At 44.6% G+C, this 24,657-nt stretch overlaps 2 protein-coding genes across 4 annotated transcripts in view; one reads left to right on the forward strand and one right to left on the reverse strand.

The window, feature by feature from the left end:
- LOC137562802 (ATP-dependent RNA helicase DDX39A) overlaps nucleotides 1-4,345 on the forward strand; it is a 29,904-nt gene extending 25,559 nt beyond the window's left edge. The window contains exons 8-10 of the mRNA XM_068274507.1: nucleotides 168-312; nucleotides 422-569; nucleotides 4,143-4,345. Coding sequence (XP_068130608.1) covers nucleotides 168-312; nucleotides 422-569; nucleotides 4,143-4,159 — 310 coding nt within the window. The 3' untranslated portion in view covers nucleotides 4,160-4,345. The remainder of the gene's footprint in view (nucleotides 1-167; nucleotides 313-421; nucleotides 570-4,142) is intronic.
- ADGRE5 (adhesion G protein-coupled receptor E5) overlaps nucleotides 2,293-24,657 on the reverse strand; it is a 239,572-nt gene continuing 217,207 nt past the window's right edge. Inside the window, exons 21-24 of one of the 3 annotated variants that reach the window (XM_068274493.1) lie at nucleotides 22,741-22,832; nucleotides 17,671-17,839; nucleotides 14,127-14,228; nucleotides 2,293-4,630 (exon numbers count right to left, since the gene is read on the reverse strand). In XM_068274493.1, coding sequence (XP_068130594.1) covers nucleotides 4,601-4,630; nucleotides 14,127-14,228; nucleotides 17,671-17,839; nucleotides 22,741-22,832 — 393 coding nt within the window. In that variant the 3' untranslated portion in view covers nucleotides 2,293-4,600. The remainder of the gene's footprint in view (nucleotides 4,631-14,126; nucleotides 14,229-17,670; nucleotides 17,840-22,740; nucleotides 22,833-24,657) is intronic. The other 2 variants (XM_068274494.1, XM_068274495.1) reach the window with 2 other exon arrangements.

Genomic DNA, 24,657 nt, shown 5'->3' on the forward strand with positions numbered 1-24,657 from the left:
TAATTTAAAAGTTGAAGTAGCTGAAGAGTGAAGTTGTCAGTTACATACTGGATTGCGTAGTGATGGCATCGCTTACAGCTTGTTATACTAACGTAAAGTTTTTCTACTGACGTTGCTGTGATACATTTTGGCCATGGATTGTCACTGACCTCTTCCATTCCTTCCAGACTCTCAAGATATCAACAATTTAAGGATTTCCAAAGAAGGATCCTAGTGGCCACTAACTTGTTTGGCCGAGGCATGGATATAGAAAGAGTTAATATAGTCTTCAATTACGACATGCCAGAGGATTCAGACACCTACTTGCATCGGGTGAGAGCTGCGGCAGCAAATTCATTTTATACTCTTATGAGGAGGGTGTGGCTGTGTCTTTTAAAGCTTGCCTCTTTTCTGCTTCCTAATTTTGATTGGTCCATTGCAGGTGGCCCGTGCCGGTAGATTTGGTACAAAAGGTTTGGCCATAACATTTGTATCTGATGAAGAAGATGCCAAAATTCTAAATGATGTTCAAGACCGATTTGAAGTAAATGTAGGCGAGCTGCCTGATGAGATCGACATATCCACTTATAGTAAGTATAGAAGAGCTTTCAGAATGGTTTTGTACTGATGCAGACTTTCCAGGCTTTAAATGACAGCTGAATTGAGAGAGCTATAGAGGCTGCTGTATTTGTTTTCTTTTAAACAATTCCAGTTGCCTGGCTATCCAGCTTCTAATACTTTTAGCTGTAGCCCCTGAACAAGCATGCAGCAGATCAGCTGTTTCTGACATTTGTCAAATCTGATAAAAGCTGCATGCTTCTTTTTTTTCAGACACTAATGCAGCCAAATAGATCAGCAGGCCTGCCAGGCAACTGGTATTGTTTAAAACAGGGAATTATATATGGCAGCTTCCATGTTCTTCTCACTTTAGTTGTCCTTTAATGTCACACTTATGCCTTTCCTGTTGCTGACCATATGGTGAGAAAATGGCTTACAGGCATACTGCAGAGCTGAATTCCATGATGCATTGAATGAAAGAAACCCACATTATCAACTATACAATTTAATTTAGAACTTTTTCTGTAGTTAAACCACATCTAACAGTTGGTAACACATTCAAACGTGAACAACCAGTTGGTATTAGGACTTCATACTACCTAGGTTGTCATGTGGTGTTTCATAGGTCAGTCCAAGTGTGCTTTAACCCTTAAGCAGCCAATTTATTTAGAGGCTTGCAATTGCTCCAGGCCAATTTGTTTTAGCACTTTATTTCCTATTTGTTTCCTTTCTACTAATTAGTACTACTGTAATGTGTATTTATGGCCACGTGTTGCTAGGGGGCAGTGTGAGACAATAGCAGTTTCTATATTTACTGCTAGCAGAGAGAGACCAAAGCATTCCAAGAATTTACAGCTCAAGTTCTGCCAGCTGAGATCAAAAGCAGTGCACTTATCTCAAACGTGATAACTCTATTGAAGCTGCTAATGGATTAAAGGATAATTTTACAAAGTGTCAACTTAATACAGTTTCACAATTTTTTTTTTTTATTTTTTTTTAAGTAACTGTGTTCTGATTCTCTTCCCAGATGATTAAAGCCACCACAGCTCAGACACAGTTTAATACGCATTTATTTTAAAATACTAAAACATACAAAAGTTAAAAAAAGTTTTGCATCATGAAAGTAACTTCTACATATTTATAAATCCAGGAGCTTTAAATACATGAATTATTTCAAAGTCTATTGTAAAGCTTTGCTATAGGCAGTCTTGTAGTGCCATACACCCGTTCAGCTGATCGTTAATCCACGTGTCTCGTCAGATTAGCCATTACTACTACACTGCACCACGTGATTGTATCTCGGCAGTAATCTGTTACAAAGTCACAGTATGTTACAGCTAGCTTTTACCATATAATGCAGTACACAGCTATACGGCCGTTCACCTTGTGTCCATGCTGTAATATCGCCAACATGTTTTCCAATATTGAACATTTAATAAATGGAAAACTGACACGTTTATGGCTATCTTAAAGTGGCCCTTAAAGGAGTTATCAACCAAATTATAAGAAATGAGCTTTACTCATCTGGGGCTTTCTCCAGCTGACTGTCCTACGCCAAGCGCTCCGCTCTGTGCCGACATCCCGGTCTCCGTGCACGGTGCGGAGGTCGTCCGCACTGCGCCTGCGCGAACCGCCGCTGTCAATCAAGCCCACGTTGTACACAGCTTACTGCACAGGCGCAGTAGTTCTGCACCAGCTCAGTAAGCCGCGTACAATGTGGGCTTGATTGACATTGTCGGTTTGTGCGGGCGACCTCTGGGAGCGCTTGGTGTGGGACAGTCGGCTGGAGAAAGCCCCAGATGAGTAAAGCTCATTTCTTATAATTTGGCTGATGAGAGAAACAATTAGAATAATCCTTAAGGAATCCGATATTGTTAAACGAAGTTTGAATCAAATTGTCTCGTGGGAATCTCCTTTTTTTTTTTTTTTTTTTTTTTTTTTTTTTTTTTTCTTCCAGTTTCTATATAGCATAATGATAACCTTTTTAAAGAGTGGTATACATCAGATACTTCAGATACTTGCCTAAAGAGATGGAAGCCTCAGGATCCTATTGAGACTTCCCTCCCTGCTGTGTTGTCCTCAATCGCTGAGCATGGCCCCCCAGAAGATTAGCGACAATATATTGTCACTAATCTTAACGGGGCTGTACAGCTTTTCCTGCTTCTGCGTGGCTGCGCAATGGCAGACAGCCCGCATGCTCGGACATACTGTGCATGTGCAGCGTAGTATGTCTGGGTTGGAGAACACCGACCACTCTGACCAGGAAGATTATGGGCACTAGCACCAGAGACCGGAGGAAGATGCCGGGAGGTGCGGTAAGCATCCGCACCACTCCCCATACACACGCTAGGCATCTTTGGTGTCATTGAGTGCTTTTAACGGAGGTGGGTGTAGAAATGATAGTGGGATGAAAAGGAACATGGGAAAGTTCTAAATTGGCTTGATATTGTGTATATATCATGCTACATGCCACTTCAAGTAACCATTAAGCGATCCCTGGTCTCCTCCTGAATAGGGTAGATGGTAGCTAAAGCTGAAATAGAACAACAAATGGAGAAGCGCTCCGTAGTGTAAGCTTTTTTTATTATAAAACACGCAAGGAATAAAAACACTTACTAGATGGTGTCCTAAAAGCCCATCGTGGGTAAAAACCCAATCACATGGCCTCAGGCTGCAACCTGTTCCTCCTCTGTGGCCAGCAGTGGTGGGTGTCCTGGGTGGTAAATGGAGGTGCCTCCTGACACTTGACAAAGGCGTGGATACGCTGAAATGCATTAAGTCCCTGCACACGATAGCCGAAAGAAGGCGCTTGAGACTGATCGGGGTTTTCCCCACGATGGGCTTTTCTGACACTGCTGTCTAAGTGTTTTTCTTTATTGCTTGCGTGTTTTATCATTAAAAAGTTTAATAAACTACGGAGCGCTCCTCCTTTTTTTTTTTTTTGCTCTTCTTTGCTATAGTAATATCCTTCAGCTGGGGTTGGAGAGCAGCCCGTATTGTGTATCATCCATCCATCCACCACCATTTTGTTTTAGTAGTGCAAGACTGCACATCACTTGTCGTCTTCTGGTTACCTCTAAAGCTAAAATGCTGGATATATGCAGATCACTTGGCAGACATTGGTGGCCTTCCTGCAATAAGTCAGCAATAGACGAGGTGCACCACATGGATACTCCCCTTAATAGAGGGAAGCCTCTGAATAATTCAGGTGCTTTCTCTGTCCTCCACCCACGCAGTCCATCGCTGTCCTGGCATGCGCAGTAGCACAGACTTGATCAGACACAATCCTGAACAGGTCCGTGCTAATGTGTAGACAGTGCAGCCACGCTTAAGAAATAGCAGTGCTGGAACAGCAAAGTGGAGGGAGATGGGGAAGCCTTTGGCAGGTCCAGAAGCTTCCCTCTCCTGAGGGGAAGCTTTTATAACCTCGCATGTTTACTTTGTTTGTCCCCTATAGACCATCTAAGGAATACATTTTATTAGCATGATATACAAAACACTTATGTATAAAATTGTACCTTGGGCAGAAGCATTGCATTGTGTATATTTACATAAAGAACAGTATGAAGAACGTGTCACTGAGTCTGTTGTTCTTCTCTCTACAGTTGAACAGTCTCGATAACGCCGCCCCCTACAGCGCCCTCGGAGGAGTTCTTCTTCTTGGTTTTTCTGACTAGTCTCTGCTCTCGTCTTGCTGCACACCCGGTGCAGAAAGTGATATTTTGGTTTTACAGTATCTGGGTTTTTTTATTGACTTTGGTTTTTGTGTAAAGAAGGGAAAGAAATTAAACTTTTTTTATTGTTTAAATCCTGTGTGCTTGCCATGCTTCTTGATGGGTGGAAATGTCTGTCAATGGGGTTTCTTTCTGTGGGGGGTTCTGGGTAACTGTCCATTCAGGGGTCCAAAGCAGACGGTGGTCTCGGCTGTAATGTTTTTGCTTAGTTAGCCTATCGTGGCTTCATCAGAGCTCAGCTCAAGTCGGGGGTAAGGCGAGTGGGAAGTGCAAAGTAAATCTCCGTCTGGGCAGTTGTGCCACACCGATGCTCAGCAACACAAGGTCCATCATATGCCAGACTCCTTGCTCGTCTTGGACTGTAGGAAGATAATACATATGCTGTTTAGTATAACACATACAGTATATAGCACCTGAAGATGTGATAATTCAAAACAGTGGCTGAAATCTGTATTAGTGATGGTTATGTCTAGGAGAACTCATGGAGAAGCGTGATCAGTTTGGTCAGGTGATAGATATGTAAATTTCTGATTTGCTAGTCATGATCATGTGCTAAAGCAGGATGTACTGTCATGAGTATCCAACTAGGCAATGCAAAAAAATCTCCAGGCCTCATGTCTCCAATCCATTTTTATTCACTTATCCCAAACACCATAAAAACAATTAAAGCCCTCCTATATACATAGGACAGCGCCCCTCGCACTTGAGATTACAGGATTGCTTAAAGATGCTTATATGCTGATTTACATTATATAGCTATGATCATTGGTCCAAACATCACGGCATTGTTTATTACATAGACAGAAGTGATGTATTTTTTTACTACTAGCCGGTGTATGGAACAAATCCCATATTCTCTCCCTTAACTTGGGTTATTGTAGTGTTATGTACAGTGGGATGTGAAAGTTTGGGCAGCCTTTAATTACCATGATTTTCCTGTATAAATCGTTGGTTGCTACGATAAATGTCAGTTAAATATATCATATAGGAGACACTGATATTTGAGAAGTGAAATGAAGTTTATTGGTTTTACAGAAAGGTGCGCAATAATGGTTTAAATAAAATTAGGCAGGTGCATACATTTGGGCACTGTTATTTTGATTCCTAAACCTTAAGAACTAATTATTGGAACTAAAATTGGCTTGGAAAGTTCAGTGACCCCTGACCTACATATTACCATTACTAATCTGGAACCCTGGCCTGGGTTATATCAGAAGATAGTAAAGATGCTAAAAGCTTTACAAATAAGGATTTGTGCTGACTTATACATATCGGTAGTGACATTTTCTTAACCTCCTGGGCAAGAAAAACTTGCTAAATGCGGTATGCCCAACAGGGTCGGGCATGCAGCCCAGGAAATTTTCTCAAACTTTAGGGATCCCGAGTAAGTTGGACCAGTACATGTTGGCTAACTATGGGTGGCCCAGGATCAGTATTGCCCCTCAGTGATTTCCCCCCCCCCCTGGTGATTTATTCCCCCACTCCCTCTGTAGCTATAGCGCCTGCAAGGATTTCTCCCCCCCCCCCCCCCCTCCAATCCTGCAGCAGCATGCCCCTCTTTCCTCCCGCCGCAGCAGCGATTGTAGGTGGCCGGTGTTGGTACTCGCCGTGCCTCTCGCCTGCGCTGATCACAGCAACAGCTCTGATCCTCTGACTACAGTACCGGGGTGTGCAGTTTGATGACCTCATCAAACTGTGTGCCCTGGTACTAGAGACCGGATCGGAGCTGTTGCTGTGATCAGCGTGGGCGAGAGGCACGGCGAGTACCAACACCGGCCACCTACAATCGCTGCTGCGGCGGGAGAAAGGGACGAGAGGCATGCTGCTGCGGGGTGGGGGGGGGGGCTGTGGGGGATCATTGCAGGTGCTATAAGTACGGAGGGAGTGGGGGAATAAATCACCAGTGGGGAGGATCACTGAGGGGCAATACTGATCCTGGGGCACCCGTAGTTAGCCAACATGTGCTGGGCCATTTATGGTTAGCTAACTTACTCGGGCACTATTGCTGGGGAGGGAGGAGGGGATACTCTACTGTGGCACCTATGTCTGACTACCCTGTACTGGGCACCTATGGCTAACCTATACTGGGCACCTATAGCTGGCTAACCTGTACTGTGACACCTATAGCTAGCTGACGTATACTGTGACGCCTATAGCTGGCAACCCTGTACTTGGGCATGTATTGCTGGCTAAACTATACTGGGGACATCTATACTGGGAGCACCTATACTCGGCGTGACGTTCCCCAGCGATCTGTGTTGATGATGCCAGGGTCATGCAGCATCTGGCAGCAAACTTTTTTTTTTTTATTATTCAATACAATACCCGGCAGGGGATTCCGAAGATTGATGAGCACCTGCGCAGTGGGTGACACAGGACAGGTAATGTATAAATGCACACACAGGGTGCATTTATACACACTGGGGGCAGCAGCGAGGCAATGGACATGGCCAATTCCCGAGAGATTTCATGCTGAAATCGATCAGGAATCAGCCTGTGGTGTACGGGCAGCCGACAGATCTTTCTAATCAGATTTGAGAGAGATTTGTCTCTTGGTGGTATCTTCCTATCACCGCTGGATGTATGGCCAGCTTTACATTCGTATTAGTACAGGTTGAGCTGCTGCAGCTCAGAAGTGATTTTGAAATTTTAATTTTCATTGGCTTTTGAGTTTGAAGCTTTTATTATACTGAAAATGTATCCTAGACCCCTGCTTTACACATTATGGTAAGTTACAGTAAAAAAAAGTTATGAAAATTAACTGGATCACTTTTTGCACAGATATCCAGCAGAAACTGAACGCCAGGGAGGTTAAAGGACACCTAAAGTGTGAGGAATATGGAGGCTGATCTAATTCCTTCCAAACCATGCAAATTGCCTGCCGATCCTCTGCCTCTAAGGCCCTGCTGCAGAAATTAGCCCGAATCCACATATCCTACAAGCAAATCGCGCGGGGAAACTCTGCTATAGGGTATAATGCTGCCGCCATTCGAATAGCTTGCCATAGCGATTCGGCCGACATTGCAGCATTTTTATTTTGTGCGGGAGGCAGCAAATCACACAGCCATGCATGGCACAGCTTCTGGGATCCGCTACATATTCGCACAGGAAGGAAGTGCCACCGGGCGTCTCACAGGACACACGGCGACTAGTGGAAATGGGCCCTAATACCTTCAGCCATTGACCCCTAGGTGAATAATCATGCTTATCAGATGTTTGAAGTTTTGTTGGATTTGCCCCACGCTTGTTTCAGGTGTGTGATTCACTATTTATTTTTAGAATTTACATAGCGCCGACATATTACACAGCGATGTAGAGTATATTGTCTTGTCACTAACTGGTCCCTCAGAGGAGCTCACAATCCATCCCTACCATAGTCATGTCTAAGATAGATACATACACAATACATACATAGTCTAGAGCCAATTTGGGGGGGGGGGGGGAGAGTCCATTAACTTATCTAAGTTTTTTGTTTTGGCATGTGGGAGGAAACTTTAGTGCCCGGAGGAAACCCACACATACATGGGGAGAATAAACAAACTCCTTGCAGATTTTGACCTGGCTGAGATTCGAACTGTGGACCCAGTGCATTCTTAGAGATCAGAAAGGCACCAGGCAACTAGTATTGTTTAAAAGGGAATAAATATGGCAGCCTCTATATCACTCACGTTGGGTGTCCTTTCAAATTGGGTCCAGACTGTCCTAGATGTGATAGACTACACCTTGCTGTGGGGTGTGTGCATGTGACTGCAATTGTGCAAACTCTTCACAATGCGTTCATCAATCGCTTGATGTTTCAATTTGACCCATAAGAGACCTTGATGACCTATTTTGTAATCAGCCATTCGGGGTATGCTTTATCGCTCGAAGCAGCAAAAAAGTTTCTCCCATTCATCAGCCGGGACACCCTCTGGAAGGAATAACTTCGCCCAACCTCTAGGAAACACAACCAAAAAGTATAAAAAGCTCCCGCCCCCCTTCATTCCCAGTTCTTTTGTGTTTCCGCCCGGGAACACAGCTAAAGATCCAGCTCCAATTTTTTTTGTGTTTTTCCTCACCAGAGGGTGAGTTGAGTTGTGCACAGTACCTTGGGAAGAGCCGCTGCTGACAGTAGGTGTGGGAAGGTGCTGCTGCCATGGCGGGGAAACGCTGATCGGAGAGTGCTGTTTCCCCCGCCGCCTTCCTCCTGCGCGGCCGCTCTATGTGAGGTTATAGCGGAGGAGCGCTGACGTCAGTTCCGTTGACGTCACAGGGAGGCGTCCGGAAGTACGCGTACTTCCCTTACAAATGTGGCGGCGGCTTGGCGTGGCATAGCGTAGGACATGGAGGAACAAGGGACCAGCGCTTGTGCTGCCGCCGCCACCGCTGCCACCACTACCACAGGCACCGCAGGCCACGGGACAACAGCGGCAGGTGCAGCGGGATCCTCCGCCTCTACCTCGGCATCAGCCAGGACGCAGTCTGAGGGTGGGACAAGAGTGGAGTCTAAAATCTTCTACTGACAAACCTAGATCTAGAAAGTGTTGTCAGTGTGCTGCTAGATTGTCTTCTAGTTATACCAAAGCCTTATGTCAGTCCTGTATTGATGCTGTTATAGCCTCAGAATCTTTAGCAATTTTTAAAAATGTACTTAGATCTGTTAAAAAGGACATTGATGAGACATTAGGTAAATTCAAGGATTCCCTGTTACCTGTACCGCAGGATGTAGCAGTAGCAGGGCCATCATCGGCCCCTTCCCGCTCTGGGACCACAAGGGTATCTCAGGTACCCGCTCCCGATTCAGGGGACCCTCCCCCTCAAATTCCCTTAGACTCTGATGAATTAGGGGAGGAGGAAGAGGAGGAGGATTTAGAAGGGAGAGAGAATTTCTCCGACGTAGAGGAGGGGGAAAGTATCATATCCGAGGAAGAATCGGATATAGATGTGAAAAAAGCTGCTAGGTTTTTATTCAGTACAGAAGAAACAGATGAATTACTCAAGGCAGTATATGCCACAGAGCAAATTCCTGAAATTCAGGAAGCACTTTCTGCACAGGATCAGGTTTATTCCGGTCTGGCGCAGAAGACCAACAGAGTTTTTCTTTTCCACCAATCTTTGAAAGAAATAATTAATTCACAATGGCGGGAACCTGAACGGAAATTATTTATTCCTAAGTCTGCAAAAAAGAAATTTCCCTTTGCTCCGTCAGATATAGATCAATTTATTAAATGTCCCAAATTAGATGCAGCCCTCTCAAAGCACTCAAAAAATACTGATTTGTCGTTCGAGGATGCGGGAGTATTAAAAGAGGCGATGGATAAGAGAATTGTATTATCTTTAAAGAAGGCTTGGGAATCGGCAGCCTTTGCCTTTTTACCGAGCGTAGCATCAACATGTATTTCCCGTAACCTAAGAATATGGATGGATAATTTAATTGATCATGTCAAATCAGGCTCCGATTTGAGTAATTATATCAAATCCTTACCTACGGTTTTGAAATCGGTAGCCTTTTTAGCCGACGCCGCGGTGGAGATTGTCAGAATCTCCGCACGCACCACTGCTTTGATCAATTCGGCTAGAAGGGCTCTCTGGCTCAGGACCTGGGATGGGGATTTGACATCTAAAAATAGATTGTGTACTATTCCATTTGAGGGGAATCTTCTGTTTGGCAAGAGTTGGAGAATGTACTCTCCCACTCAGCGGAAAAGGGAAAGCAATTTCCAGAGAAACGCAGAACCTTTAAAGTGAACAAATCAGGGTTATTTAACAGGCCATCCTCGGGGAAGCCCAGGCAGCCAGTACAGCAAAAAAGTGGTCCTTTCCTGCCGGCAGGGGACGGGGAGGGTTTGCCCTCGCCAGACCTGGTCCCCCCAAAGAAAATAAATGACGCTCTACCAGTCGGGGGGAGGCTTCTTTATTTTACGTCCCAATGGGAAGCCATCAGTCCAGATCCCTTTATTTTGAGTATAATAAAGGACGAGTATCGTCCACAATTTTCAGTTTTTCCTCCCCCCAGGAAGTTTGTAAACAGGTTTCCCAGGGATCCGGCCAAGGCCAAGGGCCTTGCACTGGAAATTCAGAGTTTAATTTCAAAGGAGGTAATAATACCGGTTCCTCGAGCGAAGCATTTTCGGGGTTATTACTCCCACATTTTTTTTGGTGACCAAAACCAACGGGGAGTTCAGGTTTATCCTCAATTTAAAGACACTGAACCCTTAATTTACAAAAAATTCAGGATGGACCAGGGGATAAGTATTGTCCCCTATCTCGACGACCTACTTATTTTTGCCAGGACAGAAGCGGTCCTAATACAACACACGGATTTGGTGATTCAGACTCTATCCCAGTTGCTTTGGATCCTGAATTACAAAAAATCGAACTTGAACCCCACTCAAACCATCGTTTTCCTAGGTTATGCGATCGACTCCATTCGACAAAGAATTTTTCTGACTCCTCAAAAGATAGACAAGTTGCAGTCAGGAGTCAGAAAGCTTCTCTTGTCTCATCAAGTGGCAATTCGAGAGATCATGCGAATTATGGGGTTGATGACAGCCACCATTCCCGCGGTGAATTGGGCTCAGTCCCATTCACGGGTCCTCCAAAATTGGTTGCTGGTAACTTGGGACAAGACCAAAGAATCGTTAGATTTGGAGGTTCCCATTCCGGTGCAAGTAAAAACAACCCTTCATTGGTGGCTTCAGCGCCGCAACTTAGAAGAGGGCAGAGTCTGGAGACAGGAAGACCCTCTAAGGATGTATACCGATGCCAGTGCTTGGGGTTGGGGGGCCACTCTCATGGGTCTTCATTCACAGGGGAGGTGGCCTTCCACGATTGCAGAGAGATCGTCCAACTACAGGGAACTCTTGGCGGTAAATGAAGCCCTATTGGCATTTCTGGACAGAATTCAGGGTTATCATGTGCTTGTCTTTTCAGACAACATCTCCACGGCTGCTTAAATCAACAAGCAGGGGGGTACGAGATCACAGAGTCTCTCCCTCCTGGCGCCGGACATTTTTCAGGCGGCAGAACAGAACCTGCTTTCTTTGCAGGTGGTCCATGTAAAGGGCTCCCTCAACACGGAAGCGGACTTTTTAAGCCGCCAAATTCTCGACCACTCCGAGTGGGAATTAAATCAGGAGACTTTTCTTTGGGTCACCGAAATTCTGGGAGTCCCGGAAATCGATCTTTTTGCGTCTCCAGCAAACGCAAAGATTCCTCAGTTTTTTTCCCTTCACAACAGCAAGAGTTCTCTGGGATTGGACGCTCTCTCTCTGCCCTGGACCTTCAATCTAGGATATGCGTATCCGCCTCTCAAGCTATTACCTCAGGTTCTAGCAAAGGTGCGAAGAGAAGGCGTAAAGCTGATTCTCATAGCGCCAGTGTGGCCCAAGAGGCCTTGGTTTTCCACGCTTCTGAGTCTCTCCATTCAACCGTATCTATGTCTCCCAGCCAGGCGGGATCTTCTTCGGCAGGGTCCTATTTTACATCCCAAACCGGAGTTGTTCAAGCTAGCGGCTTGGACCCTGAAAGGCTAATTTTAAGAAACAAAGGGGTTTCGGACAAGGCTATTGATACCTTGCTGAAATGTAGGAAACCAGTTACCCACAAAATTTACAGGAAGGTGTGGAAAGTATACACATCTTGGTGTGCTACTAATAAGAGTCCAATCGGAAATAGGGACGATTCTTGATTTCTTTCAAGGTGGCGTGGAGATGAAGTTAGCCTTAAGTACCCTGAAAGTACAATGCTCTGCTCTTTCGATCTTATTAGACAGACCCCTGGCACAGGAAAAATTAATCAAGGATTTTTTTCGGGCGGTTCAGAAATCTTCTCCCTTGAGGCAGAAGGTTATGCCGCAGTGGGATTTATCGCTAGTCTTAGGGGTGTTATCCAAAGCCCCATTCGAGCCCATTGACGAAATTGACTTAAAGCTTTTAACGTTCAAAGTCGCCTTCCTCATAGCCATTACTACGGCCAGAAGGCTAGGGGATCTTCAGGCCCTATCGATTAAGGATCCTTTTCTTACTATTTTCCCGGATAAGATCGTTTTACGTCTTGATCCAAATTATTTACCAAAGGTCTCTTCGGACTTTCATAGATCTCAGAATCTAGTGATTCCCTCGTTTTGTGATAATCCTTCCTGTGCCAGAGAACAGGAATTCCACTGTTTAGATGTTAGGAGAGCTCTTTTAGCTTACCTCTCAAGAACTAGAGAATTTAGGAAGTCTTCACATTTATTTGTGCTCTTTATGGGACAGAATAAAGGGCAGCAGGCTTCTAGACAGACTATCGCTAGGTGGATTTGTCAGGTTATCGCCTTAGCTTATAAGATTTCAGACTCCACTCCACCATCTGCTATCAAGGCACATTCAACTCGATCCATGTCGACCTCCTGGGCAGAGAGAGCGGGAGCCACAGTCCATCAAATATGTCAAGCGGCAACTTGGTCGAATCCTTCCACTTTTGTCAAACATTATAGAGTGGATGTCCTGTCTCAGCAGGATCTGTCGTTTGGCAGAAAAGTGCTTCAGTCTGTGGTCCCTCCCTAGGTGGGTGTTTTCTTGTGTATCCTTCCAGAGGGTGTCCCGGCTGATGAATGGGAGAAAGCACCTGTTAGTCTTACCGGTAACGGTGTTTCTGTTCAGCAGCCGGGACACCGTCTACTACCCACCCTTTTCCTGTCGCACTTCCTTATACCTATTCCTTTTCCTTTTTCAAGGTCACTAGGAGGTGCTTCGCTTCTCCTTTTTTCTGGTGTTCCGGTCGGTTTTTACTTTATATACACTGGGAATGAAGGGGGGCGGGAGATTTTTATACTTTTTGGTTGTGTTTCCTAGAGGTTGGGCGGAGCCATTCCTTCCAGAGGGTGTCCCGGCTGCTGAACAGAAACACCGTTACCGGTAAGACTAACAGGTGCTTTCCCTACTCTTTACTACTGCTATAGTTATCCTAGCCCCTTTTCCATGAAAATGTTTGTAAAAGTTAGCAGTACCTCTCCTCCCCCAGATCACTGTGCAATAGTGCCGGGACCTGCTTTCGCCTAAGTATATTATGCCCAGTTCATTCAAAAAGTTATTCAGTGAGGAAGGGGTTGGGGAAGCTTATTTCTGCTTGGACTCAATGAAGCTTGCACACAAACTCTGCCATTGATTTGCTTTAAAATTGTGGCTAAATTGCAACGATTGTAATTTTATTTCGAAAAGTCAAGATTGTGGCGGTTTTACTGTGCTTTTAATAAGGGCTGTGAAGTCTACAAAAATCATCCAAGTCAGACTCCTCAGTTTATGAAACGTCTGACTCCAGGTACCCAAAATCTTTACAAGAGGCATCATTTTGACCACAGTTCTGCTTCTACAAACTTTTTTTTTTTTTTTTTTTGTAAACTAAACCGGCTAAGTCACTATTTTCAGCTATTGATTACCTGCTAACTGCTTTTTTGTAAAAAGAGCTTTTCTAAGCGCTTTTGCGTTTTTTACTTTCTGTTGTCAGTCAGGAAGTGAACTCTTTGATCCGGAAAAGAATAAATACAATGTATTTATTCTTAAAAATGCTCACACAATCGCTACACAAGTGATTCCTATACCTTCCATCGAGGCAAAATCGTCTCAAAAATGGCCCATGCACCGCTTTTCTGAGCGGATCAGAAACGAACCGCTCAGATATGAACTCTGAGATTTATGGTGTAAGCGCTTTCAGGGCGATTTTGAAAAATCGCCAGCGCTTAAAAAAATGAGAAACTCCTCTAGTGTGAACGAGGCCTCAGAGTATCTGCACAGAACTAGGAGGATCAGGAGTTTGGATTGAACATCTCCATACTTGGATCTGTAGTGTTGGCCCTCATCATGGCTGACAGGAAGTACCGCGGCTTCCTCTTACCTTGCTTTGTGTATTTATGTGGCTGCTGTTGCTGAATTCGGAATAGAGTGGAGACTTGAAATGGGCGATCGCACAAAACCACCTTTTGTATTCTTCACGCACCTGTGAAACACAAACTTATTATTGGAGAGCAAAAGCAGTAAAGTACTCTTAATACCTTGAGAATCTCACACAATGGTTAATGTGTGCCTGAGATCGGCTATCCTGTATTTATACTTACCTGGGGCTTCCTCCTGCCCCATGAGGTCCGTGGAGTTCCTCGCCGCACTTTTTCGATGACTTCGTTCTGCAGCTATTGGGCCAGTCGTGCCCCTTCAGCGCATGCTTGCCAGTGCGACGGAATGCGCGTGGCCGAGCCAGATAGTGGCAGAATGGAGGTGTTGAGGAGGATGGCGAAGGACTCCATGGATCTCATGGGGCAGGAGGAATCCCTAGGTAAGTATAAATACATTGATCTCAAGTTTACTTTAAGGAATACATGACATGAGCGATTCCCATGCTAATGACATGATTGCTAGCTGAAGAATGGCGTAATATGCTCTCCATTGTCAGTACAATGTTGCTGTGGAACAATGTGCTGTTCCATTAATGGCAAAAATGCTGCTGGAATTCAATCAATGTCAATGGAGGGAGCAGTCCATGCTGTGTTGCTAATGTGGGAATTGCCATGTGAGTTAGCCCCAAATCAACACCAGAACTTTTGAACGGAAGTACTGATCCAGAACTATGGATCCATGGACTCAAGACAGCTAATGTAGGCGGTGCCTGGGATTAGTGCTCCATCAGAGGCTGTAATATGAATTGTGGCTCACTGACTCATTTGGGTGATGGCAATAGCCAGAGCCCGAATTACGTGGGGTCCTAAATAATCAGGTAGTCATTTCAGGAAGAGATTGTGACTAGTGCAGGAGAATAGTTAGATCAGGGTGAGCCATCTTTCGACTTTACCCTACATCCAAAATCATTTGTGCCATTTTTAAATGTACTCCCTTGGATTACACTGAAACGTTGGCTTAACCGGCTCGGGACCGATGTAGCTAGAATCTGCGCCACATCTGCGTCTCTCTAACTCTGGTGCGGTGTAGTTTCTACGCCGTGGCTTTGTGCCCTGTGCTGATCCATGTTCGCCACAGCCCCAGACTCTGCTGTCCTGCTATGGGTAAGGAGCCAGTTTCATTGCCTCCTTACCAGGGGATCACTGTGAGCCAATCACAGTGATCAGACTGCAAACAGAAAAAAATGGCTTTTGTCCTTAAAGGGATCCTAAACAGAGGTATATGGATGTTTCCTTTTAAACATAACCAGTTGCTTGTCAGTCCTGCTGATCTCTTTAGCTCCAGTAGTGGCTGAATCGCACACCTGAAACAAGCATTCAGCTAATCCAGTCTGACTTCAGTCAGAGAACCTGATCTGCATGCTTGTTGAGGGGCTGTGGCTAAAAGTATTAGTGGCACAGGATCAGCAGGAGAGTCAGGCAACTGGTATTTAAAAAAAGAAAAATCCATATCCATCTCAGTTTAGGTTCCCTTTAATGGGGGCAGAGCCTGCCATCCTAAATGGGTTAATTAACACCTTAGCAGCTGTAATTTGGTTGCAGTTAATGGAATACATTGCTATTCCTGCAGGCTTGGATTTACATCACCAGGATGTCCTGGCACCCTAGACTGCGCCCTCCATGAACCTACAAACCCTGCCGAACCGCACCACAAATGTGCTGGCTGGCCCAGTTGTCACTTCTCCCTTACTTCCCTTGCCCATCGTAGGTAGCTACAGTTGTCCCTTAGCATTAGGTAGTCAGAGGTACCCTCAGTATTAAGTGGCTAGAGGTGCCACTGACTGAAGGGAGATCTTGTGAATGGAATGCCGAGAGCCCGGTGATGAACCGCTTATTTTACGCTCTACTCGGGACTCTGAATAAGGAGGAAGAAAGGGAGGCACTAGGGGTGGGAAGTGAGCCGCCTTTCCATCATCAGACGCCTGTAGGCATGTGCCTTATGGTAAATCCGGCCCTGTATTCCTGGCTTTATACAGTTGTAGTAAGGCAGAGCTGTTGAATGAAACAAAATTTGACAGGCTGCTCTTTTTGTTCCCACCTTTTTATTGATAAATTGGCCTTACTCTTCCTCCAATTAAAGCAAGTGTGAGTTTCCAGTGCTCACAATCATCGTATGACGGTTTTTTTGATGATTGCTAGTAGAGATGGCCGAACTGTTCTACAGAGAACAGTCTATGGGGAATGACCTTGGGGGTCGCTTGTTCGCCTGCTTCCGCTTTACCGCGCAGATGCTTTCTCGGCGGATGCGCATCCTCAATCACACGCTCGCACCTGGGAGCACTGTTGCGCATGCGTGTGGCGTCATGTGCATGCGCAGAGTGCTGCTGGCGCGCGATCGAGGCTGCGTGGCCGCCGGGAAAGCGTCTGCGCGGTAATGAGGAAGCAGGCGAACAAGGAAGTGACCCCGAGGACATTCCCCATGGACTGTTCGCTGTAGAACAGTTCAGGCCATCTCTAAATGCTAGTCATTTCGAGCTGATGCCAATTGTTAATTTTTTTTTTTTTTAAATGTGTACAGTTTAGGATGGAGCAATCAAATGTTGATGATCTAATTCCATGCTCATACATTTGCATAATAACATAACTTTGCTTCAACTCAAAACTCTACGCATGAATCTTCTGACCCCACACAACCCTCAGCACCTCAGGCTGGACAATATAGGAATGGTCAATAAGTTGCTAAAATTCTTAGTAGATCCAAATTGTGTTGATTTTATGGGCCTTTATGCACCTTGGAAATGGGTCAAATGGATCATATTCATCAACTATGGACACAAAATGGAAAAGTGACGGGCCCATAGAAAATCATTCCTTTTTAAGCCCGCAGCCCTTTCTGTCTAAAAGCCTGGCAGCAGGCCTAGAGTGAGCTGAGCCTTCATGTGAAACTGCTACTGCTCAGAAAAAATAACACAGATAATTGGCCTAGGCTGTATAATTACTGGAAGGGTGGGGCTACAATGTATAGATCTAGGAAGTGTTTGGGGGGCTGAAACCAGGAAATTACCATAAGGCCTCATTCACACCTAAAATTGAAAACAAGCGGTTTGCGGTGTTTGTGCGCTTTTTTTCCCCTCCCGATGTTCCACTGCGCGCTGCGTTTCTGGTAAAAGCGCTTCACTCCCTGACGTAAGTCAGGAAGTGAACTCTTTGACCTGGAAAAGAATACAATGTATTTATTCTTAAAAACGCTCATGCACAAAGCTATTTTGTGAGCGTTTTGCGGTTTTTCCTACGCTTGAAAAAAGGGCAAGAATGCCCCTAGTGTGAACAAACCCTTAAAGTGGGGATAATAATAATTTACTGCATTGTACTATGTCATTACATAAATTGGAAAATATCTTGGGCAGTACAGCTAAACAGCCTGTATGAACTAACTGTGGGGTTGTACTAAATTTCTATAGGAAACTTTACATTGTTAAAGTATTCAATCTGTCCCCATCCCTCCCGTATTCTGAGCCAGTCATTGGCTCCTCAGGTTATTCTGCTGACCTTCTTGTGCATAATGCAGTGCAGGAAGAAGATCTGGACTCCTTGCAGAGAGTTGCAGATGGTGAACAGATATGCAAACACTTCCTTTGTGGAGCTGAACATGAGGAATCCGAATGCCCAGCAGCATCCCAGAATACACAGCTGTGCCACTGAGGTCACCGTCATGGTCCTATAATGTGAGAAGAGTATTAGTAAAACAGATCGACAAAACGTCATCCAAATCCTAGATTCTCAACACGTGGTGCTCATACCCCAGAGGGGACTGATGTCCTGCCCAGTGGGAAATTGAACTTGTTATTCCATTACAGTAAAGTACTACAGACAGGGCTAGGAAGCATTCCTTCTAAGGTAATGATTGTCACCCTCCCCAATGGCCCACATTATTTTCAAACATCCCTTATGAGTAGGATCGTTTATATATTTTATAAAATTTGATTAGTTAAAGGAACTACAGAAAGTTTATTTCCTATGAGAGCACACTTACAGAAAAAGTTTCCATATAAAAATTTGGTTTTAACCCCCCCCCCCATCTAATTTACAGCTTTGACCACACCCCTTTCTGCATTTCTTCAACCGCTGAGGAAATCTGTCACATAGTGTTAACAGCCACTACAGACCAACATGAGGAAGATAAACAGAAAGTGAAACATCGGAGCGACCAGTGCCACCTAGTGGTAATCTGGAAAAATAACTCCAGCCATCATATGGGACACCATAGCAGAGTGGTGCTCTGCCTCCTCCTCCTCCTCCTGTAGAAACACTAAAACAAGGACATTATAAAAGGCCTCTCCCTCCATTTCCGCCATGGAAACACCTATAGGACAAAGCCTCTGATTTTTTCCCTTGGTTGTGTCTTTTTGTAGTGGCGAATATTTCTGCCTCCGTGCCACATCTTCCCTACAGCTATGTGGCAGGGGAGCATTGTTACTTAAATGCTGTTTATCTTTTTATCTTTTCTGTGCTGATCGGCATTGAGAGGTCCAGGCTGGAGTACTAACCAGGTGGTGAAAGTTCCTCCAGCGTCTTCCGGGCTGTAGTGTGCAGCCACGAGTGACTCGACCATGGAGGTGGGGCATTAGGTGTTGCTGGAGAGCAAAATGCTTCCACCTGCAGCCTTGGCGCCTCTGCTGGTGCACTGCACAGCCGCCAGTAGATTAGGTGATGAGTGCGGCTGCGCTAGTGCATAAAGGATCAGGGTGAAGTTTGGCTAAAGGTGGCCACACACCATACAATTAAAGGGACTCAGAGCTGAAATAAAAAAAAAGATGTATACATACCTGGGGCTTCCTCCAGCCCCATCCGCTCGGATTGCTCCTACGCTGCCGTCCTCCGCTGCCCGCAGCTGAGCGATCCGAGCGGATGGGGCTGGAGGAAGCCCCAGATATGTATAAATCTTTTTACTTTTTTCCAGCTCTGGTACACTTTAAAAGATCCAATTTTACACCAATTTGATAAATACGATCAGTTGTAGCGAAAAATCGAAAGGTTTTTTTTAAATTAAATTCGGAATTTCCCATTTTATTTAATAAAGAAGATCAGGAGTGATGGATTTTCTGATCAATTTAAATGAAAATTGAATGGTGTGTGGTAGATTGACAATTTCTTGATGTACAAACCCAAGCAATTTTTTTCTGAGTTTTCAATCATTTTTATCATAACTGAGGAAAAATTGGACATAGGCGTGTGATACATTGGTCAGATTTTTGAAATGTTACAATCAATCAGAAAAATTGAATTCTTGAATTTAAGATATTTAAAAAATTTTATGGTGTGTCCCTTTTCTCTCCACCGACAGAGCTTTCTGTTGGTGGGGTCTGATCTCTCCCCAGATGTTTAATTTTTTTTTTATAAATATTTATTGTATTTTTCTTAATATATTTCCTAATTTATTTGCTTTTTTTCTCCCAAAAACCCTTCCTCCCTCAGCCAGCCAATAGCTGCGATCGGCTGTCATAAGCTTCAACCTATGAGAGCCAATCGCTCTCCTGTGTCCCAGGGGGACAGCCATGTCACACGGCTGTCCCCAGTACAGCACTGCCTTAGATCGCAGTGCTGTACAGTGATAAAAGGCGGCCGTCCAACAATCTCCTAACGGTGATCGCCACTGGGAGACTGAAGTAGAGATGCGCGCTCAATGCCAATCGGCATTAGGAGGTCCTGGGGCTGCCGCCGCGGCCACTTCCATCGGTGTGACGCGGTCAGCAAGCAGTTAAAGAAACACTATCATGAAAGTTTTAAATGCATGTAACATGTACAAATAAGTACATTTCTTCCAGAGTAAAATGAGCCATAAAGTACTTTTCTCCTATCTTGCTGTTACGTTCAGTAGGCAGTAGAAATCTCACAGAACCGACAGGTTTTGGATTAGCCTATCTCCTTGTGGGGGATTCTGAGGATTTTCTCTATTTTCAAAAGCACTGAGGCCTCGTTCACATTGCGCTTCGATCACGTTGGCCTTTTTTTTTAATGCTTTTTTTTTTATTTCTGTGCGCTGGACATTTTTGTTAAGTGCTTTTCTAAGCACTTTTGCAGAACGATTGCGTTTTTCCACTTCCTGACGTCAGTCAGGAAGTGAACTCTTTGATCCGGAAAATAATAAATACAATGTATTTATTCTTAAAACCGCTTACGCAATTGCTGCACAAAGCGATTTTTGTGGGCGTTTTGTGTTTTCCTATACCTTCTATTGAGGCAAAATCACCTAAAAAACGGCCTATGCACCGCTTTTCTGAGCGGATTGGAAACGAACCGATCAGATGTAAACTTTCTCATAGAGAATCATTGCACAAGCGCTTTCAGCAGGGGCGTAGCAATAGGGGGTGCAGAGGTAGCGACCGCATCGGGGCCCTTGGGCCAGAGGGGCCCCGAAGGGTCCTCCCACAACTGCAGTATTGGTCCTCTATTGGTCCTGTGCTCATAATAATCACTTCTATAGATACTTTGAATAGTAGTAATCATTAATAAACTGTTCCCCATCCCCTTCTTGCACCTCTGACACTGTGGTTGCCAATGGCAGGTTTTGGTGCGCCGTATCAATTGTTATGCATAGAGTGCTTGGGGGGCCCCATTGTAAAACTTGCATCGGGGCCCACAGCTCCTTAGCTACGCCACTGGCTTTCAGGGCGATTTTGAAAATCACCAGCGCTTAAAAAAATGTCTAAACCGCCCCTAATGTGTACGAGCCCTTAGTGAATGGCAGTAGCTCCGTCCAACTGCTAAAAAAAAGTGTGCATTGAGCACAGAGGCTGGCCAACATATTTTTATATCTTTTTGAAGGATTGTTTTTATAAACAAAGGCCATGCTGAGAATCCCCTATGGAGAGATGGACTAGCCCAAAACCTGTCGGTTCTGTCAGATTTCTACTACCTACTGTAAGTGACAGCAACATAGGAGAAAAGTTATTTATGGCTCATTTTAATCTGGAAAAAACATACTTCTTATTTTTGTGTGTTTACATGTATTTTAAATTTTACATTTTTTCACGAACGTTGTCCTTTAACCACTTGAGGACCCACCCTTTACTCCCCCTTAAGGACCAGCGCTGTTTTAGCTGATCTGTGCTGAGTGGGCTCTACAGCCCCCAGCACAGATCAGGGTGCAGGCAGAACGACCAGATCGCCCCTTTTTTCCCCACTAGGGGGATGATGTGCTGGGGGGGTCTGATCGCTCCTGCCTGATGGGTGTTGCGGGGGGGGGGGCACCTCAAAGCCCCCCTCCGCGGCGAGATTCCCCTCCTCCCTCTCCTCCCTGTCCCCCCTGGTGATCTGGGCTGCAGGACGCTATCCGTCCTGTGCAGCCAGTGACAGGCTGTCCCCTGTCACATGGCGGCGATCCCCGGCCGCTGATTGGCCGGGGATCGCCGATCTGCCTTACGGCGCTGCTGCACAGCAGCGGCGTACAATGTAAACAAAGCGGATTATTTCCGCTTCTGTTTACATTTAGCCTGTGAGCCGCGATCGGCGGCCCGCAGGCTATTCACGGAGCCCCCCGCCGTGAATTGACAGGAAGCAGCCGCTCGCGCGAGCGGCTGCTTCCTGATTAATTAGCCTGCAGCCTGCGACGCAGAACTGCGTCGCTGGTCCTGCAGCTGCCACTTTGCCGCCGCGCGGTATGAGTGCGCGGTCGGCAAGTGGTTAAGTTACATATTTTTGTGAAAGGGGTCTATTATATGTGACTAGTAAACCCAAGCCCATTTCAAAACGGGCTCTAGGTCTGTCTGCCCGGCTCACTGGCCCTGTCCTCCTGTCTCAACGGCTGTCCGGGTCCGTGCTGCGCAGTAGCAATAAGCACAGACTCAAGGACACGGGTTTTATTAGTAAGGATGATTATATGTTTTGTTTCTCTAACAGACTATAACTTAGAGCAAAACAGTAGATAAGCCCTGTTACAGGAGGTGTCTGCAATGCAATACAAAGTTAGCACAGAGGACCCTAAGATTTCGTGCCAATTGTATACCGACGCTATGATTAAAGCAGAATCATCCATGATATTTAAAGGTGTAATGGATTCTGTTAAAAAGGATATCCGATCTTGTTACCTTTCACTCCTGACCTGGAATATTACCTCAGTGGAATATACCCTCAGTGGCTCTGGATGCATTATTGAGAGAACATTTTGCCATGTAAAGTATGGCAAATCAACCTAACGATCCATCGAAACACAAATCGGGCATGTCGGAAATAAAATCGACGGGAATCGAGTGCGGGACCGCACCATGTGCACCCAGCATCAGAGGTATATGGAGGCTGCCATATTTATTTCCTTTTAAACAATACCAGTTGCCTGGCAGCCCTGCTGGTATTTGGCTGCAGTAGTGTCTAAATCAGACCAGAAACAAGCATGCAGCTAATCTTGTCAGATCTGACAATAATGCCAGAAACACCTGATCTGCTGCATGCTTGTTCAGGGTCTATGGCTAAAATTATTAGAGGCAGAAGATCAGCAGGACAGCCAGGCAGCTGGTATTGCTTAAAAGGAAATATAGCAGCTTTCATCTTCCTCTCACTTCAGGAGTCCTTTAAATGTGACATTATTTTCATGATATTGTACATACAATGGCAACCTCTTACCTTATCCGTTTTAATCTGCCTTGTTCTGGGCTGATAGTTGCCATTTTCTCAGTCAGTTTCCAAACAGTTAGTACAAAAATTCCACAATTGACCTGTGCAGGAGAAAGCTATTAGTACTGACCTGGTGAGATAGCGCTCAGAAGTTGAGTTTTTGTATTTATTATAATAACACTTGCTGCGTATTTATGTTACGCTGTAACGATCAGTGCATTGTGCAGTGTATTGTGGTACTGGAGATGGATTTATGTTGTTCTGTTTATAGTGGTGGTCAGTGAGATGCAGGACTATGGAGTCAGTACAAAAATAATCCAACTCCGACTCCTCAGTTTATGATTCCACCATTTCCAACTCCTCTAATTTGTATATAACAATTTTGTTAATTAAAAGTATGTAACATAAAAGGCATTTCATCATTGCCGAAGCTTAGGAATCCTAAAGCTATATTAAGATGGCAACGGAGAACAAAAAGCTCCAGGCCAGGAAGCTGACACTCTACTCTGTGGACCATTGTATTCATGTAGGTTTGGTACAGGAGCTGACAATAGTTACATGTGTTAACACTGAAATGCACAAATTACAGCTCATTTAAAAAGTATTACTCATTTGTAATACACTAAAAATACATATTAAAATGATATATGAATGTCAGTTGTCAAAATAGCTCAACTGAATGTTGCAATAGTGACTAGGGAAGGTCATTGTGATGCAAATAATCCTGAGTTGATGCAGGGTAATGGAAAGTTTGTATGAAATATGAACATGGACCAATCAACTCCTGCGAAGGTGGAATTTGATTACCGTAGTTCATTTTGAAGCCGCATACATTTGCATAAAAAATTAGCATTAAATGGCATCAAGACTCTCATTGACCATCCCTACTAGTAGTAACACAACTACTCATCATGCTTTATTCTTACTATAGACATGTTATTATTTATAAAAGATTCTTGTGTACACATCAAATATACATACTTACATATGTGTATCTGATTTTAAAATATGATGGCTGCTTTATTGCAGCAGCACAAGTAACTTGTTTTTTGATTGGCTCATTTCATTTTCGTGGACTAAGCACTGCTATTACTATATATGCAAGTTATTTATGATGAATATTATTTGAGAAATGTTATTATATACTACCCCTCCTCTTGTTTCCCCCCCATTCCCTTTAGATTGTAAGCTCGCAAGGGCAGGGCTCTCTCCCCCACTTGTGTCTTGGAAATCATTATACATTTTATGCATCATGTTCCTTTTATCCAGAGCCGGGACAAGGTCCTCCAGCACCCAAGGCTGAGACACCAAAGTGCGCCCCTCCATCCCTCCCACCCCAGCTGTCACACACTGATTGCTAGTAGACTAAGAGGGCCACAGGGCCCACAACCTCCCCAACACCTTAATATCTAGTTATCTGGCTTGCAGTCACTGCTATGTATCCCCTTTTCTTATTTCTTTCTGCTTCATACACAATTAGGAATGACAGCTGAATGAATTGTGCACCCCCTCCTACACTGCGCCCTAAGGCTGGAACCTCTCCAGCCTATGCCTCGGCCCGGCCCTGCTTTTATCACTGTCATTACCAATTCTGTATTTTGTACTCTGTATGTTGTATCATTTTTTGTATTTTGTCACCAATTATGTATCTTGTATATTAGTGTACACCATTGTCTGTATTATTATGTACCCCATGTTTGTTTCTTACTTTGTACAGCGCCACAGAATATGTTGGCGCTTTATAAATCAATAATAATAATAATTATATATTTTTTTATCTTAATTCAAGTTTAAATGTATTATGAGTCGGAGTCGGTGCATTTTTGTACAACTCTAGGGGGGAGATTTATCAAAGCATTACCGACAGTTTTTTTTTCTTAATCTGTTCTAACCAGCAGGGAGAACAGTTCTGCATGATAATAAGAA

This window comes from Hyperolius riggenbachi, chromosome 3, assembly GCF_040937935.1.
Source record: "Hyperolius riggenbachi isolate aHypRig1 chromosome 3, aHypRig1.pri, whole genome shotgun sequence".
NCBI lineage: Eukaryota > Metazoa > Chordata > Amphibia > Anura > Hyperoliidae > Hyperolius > Hyperolius riggenbachi.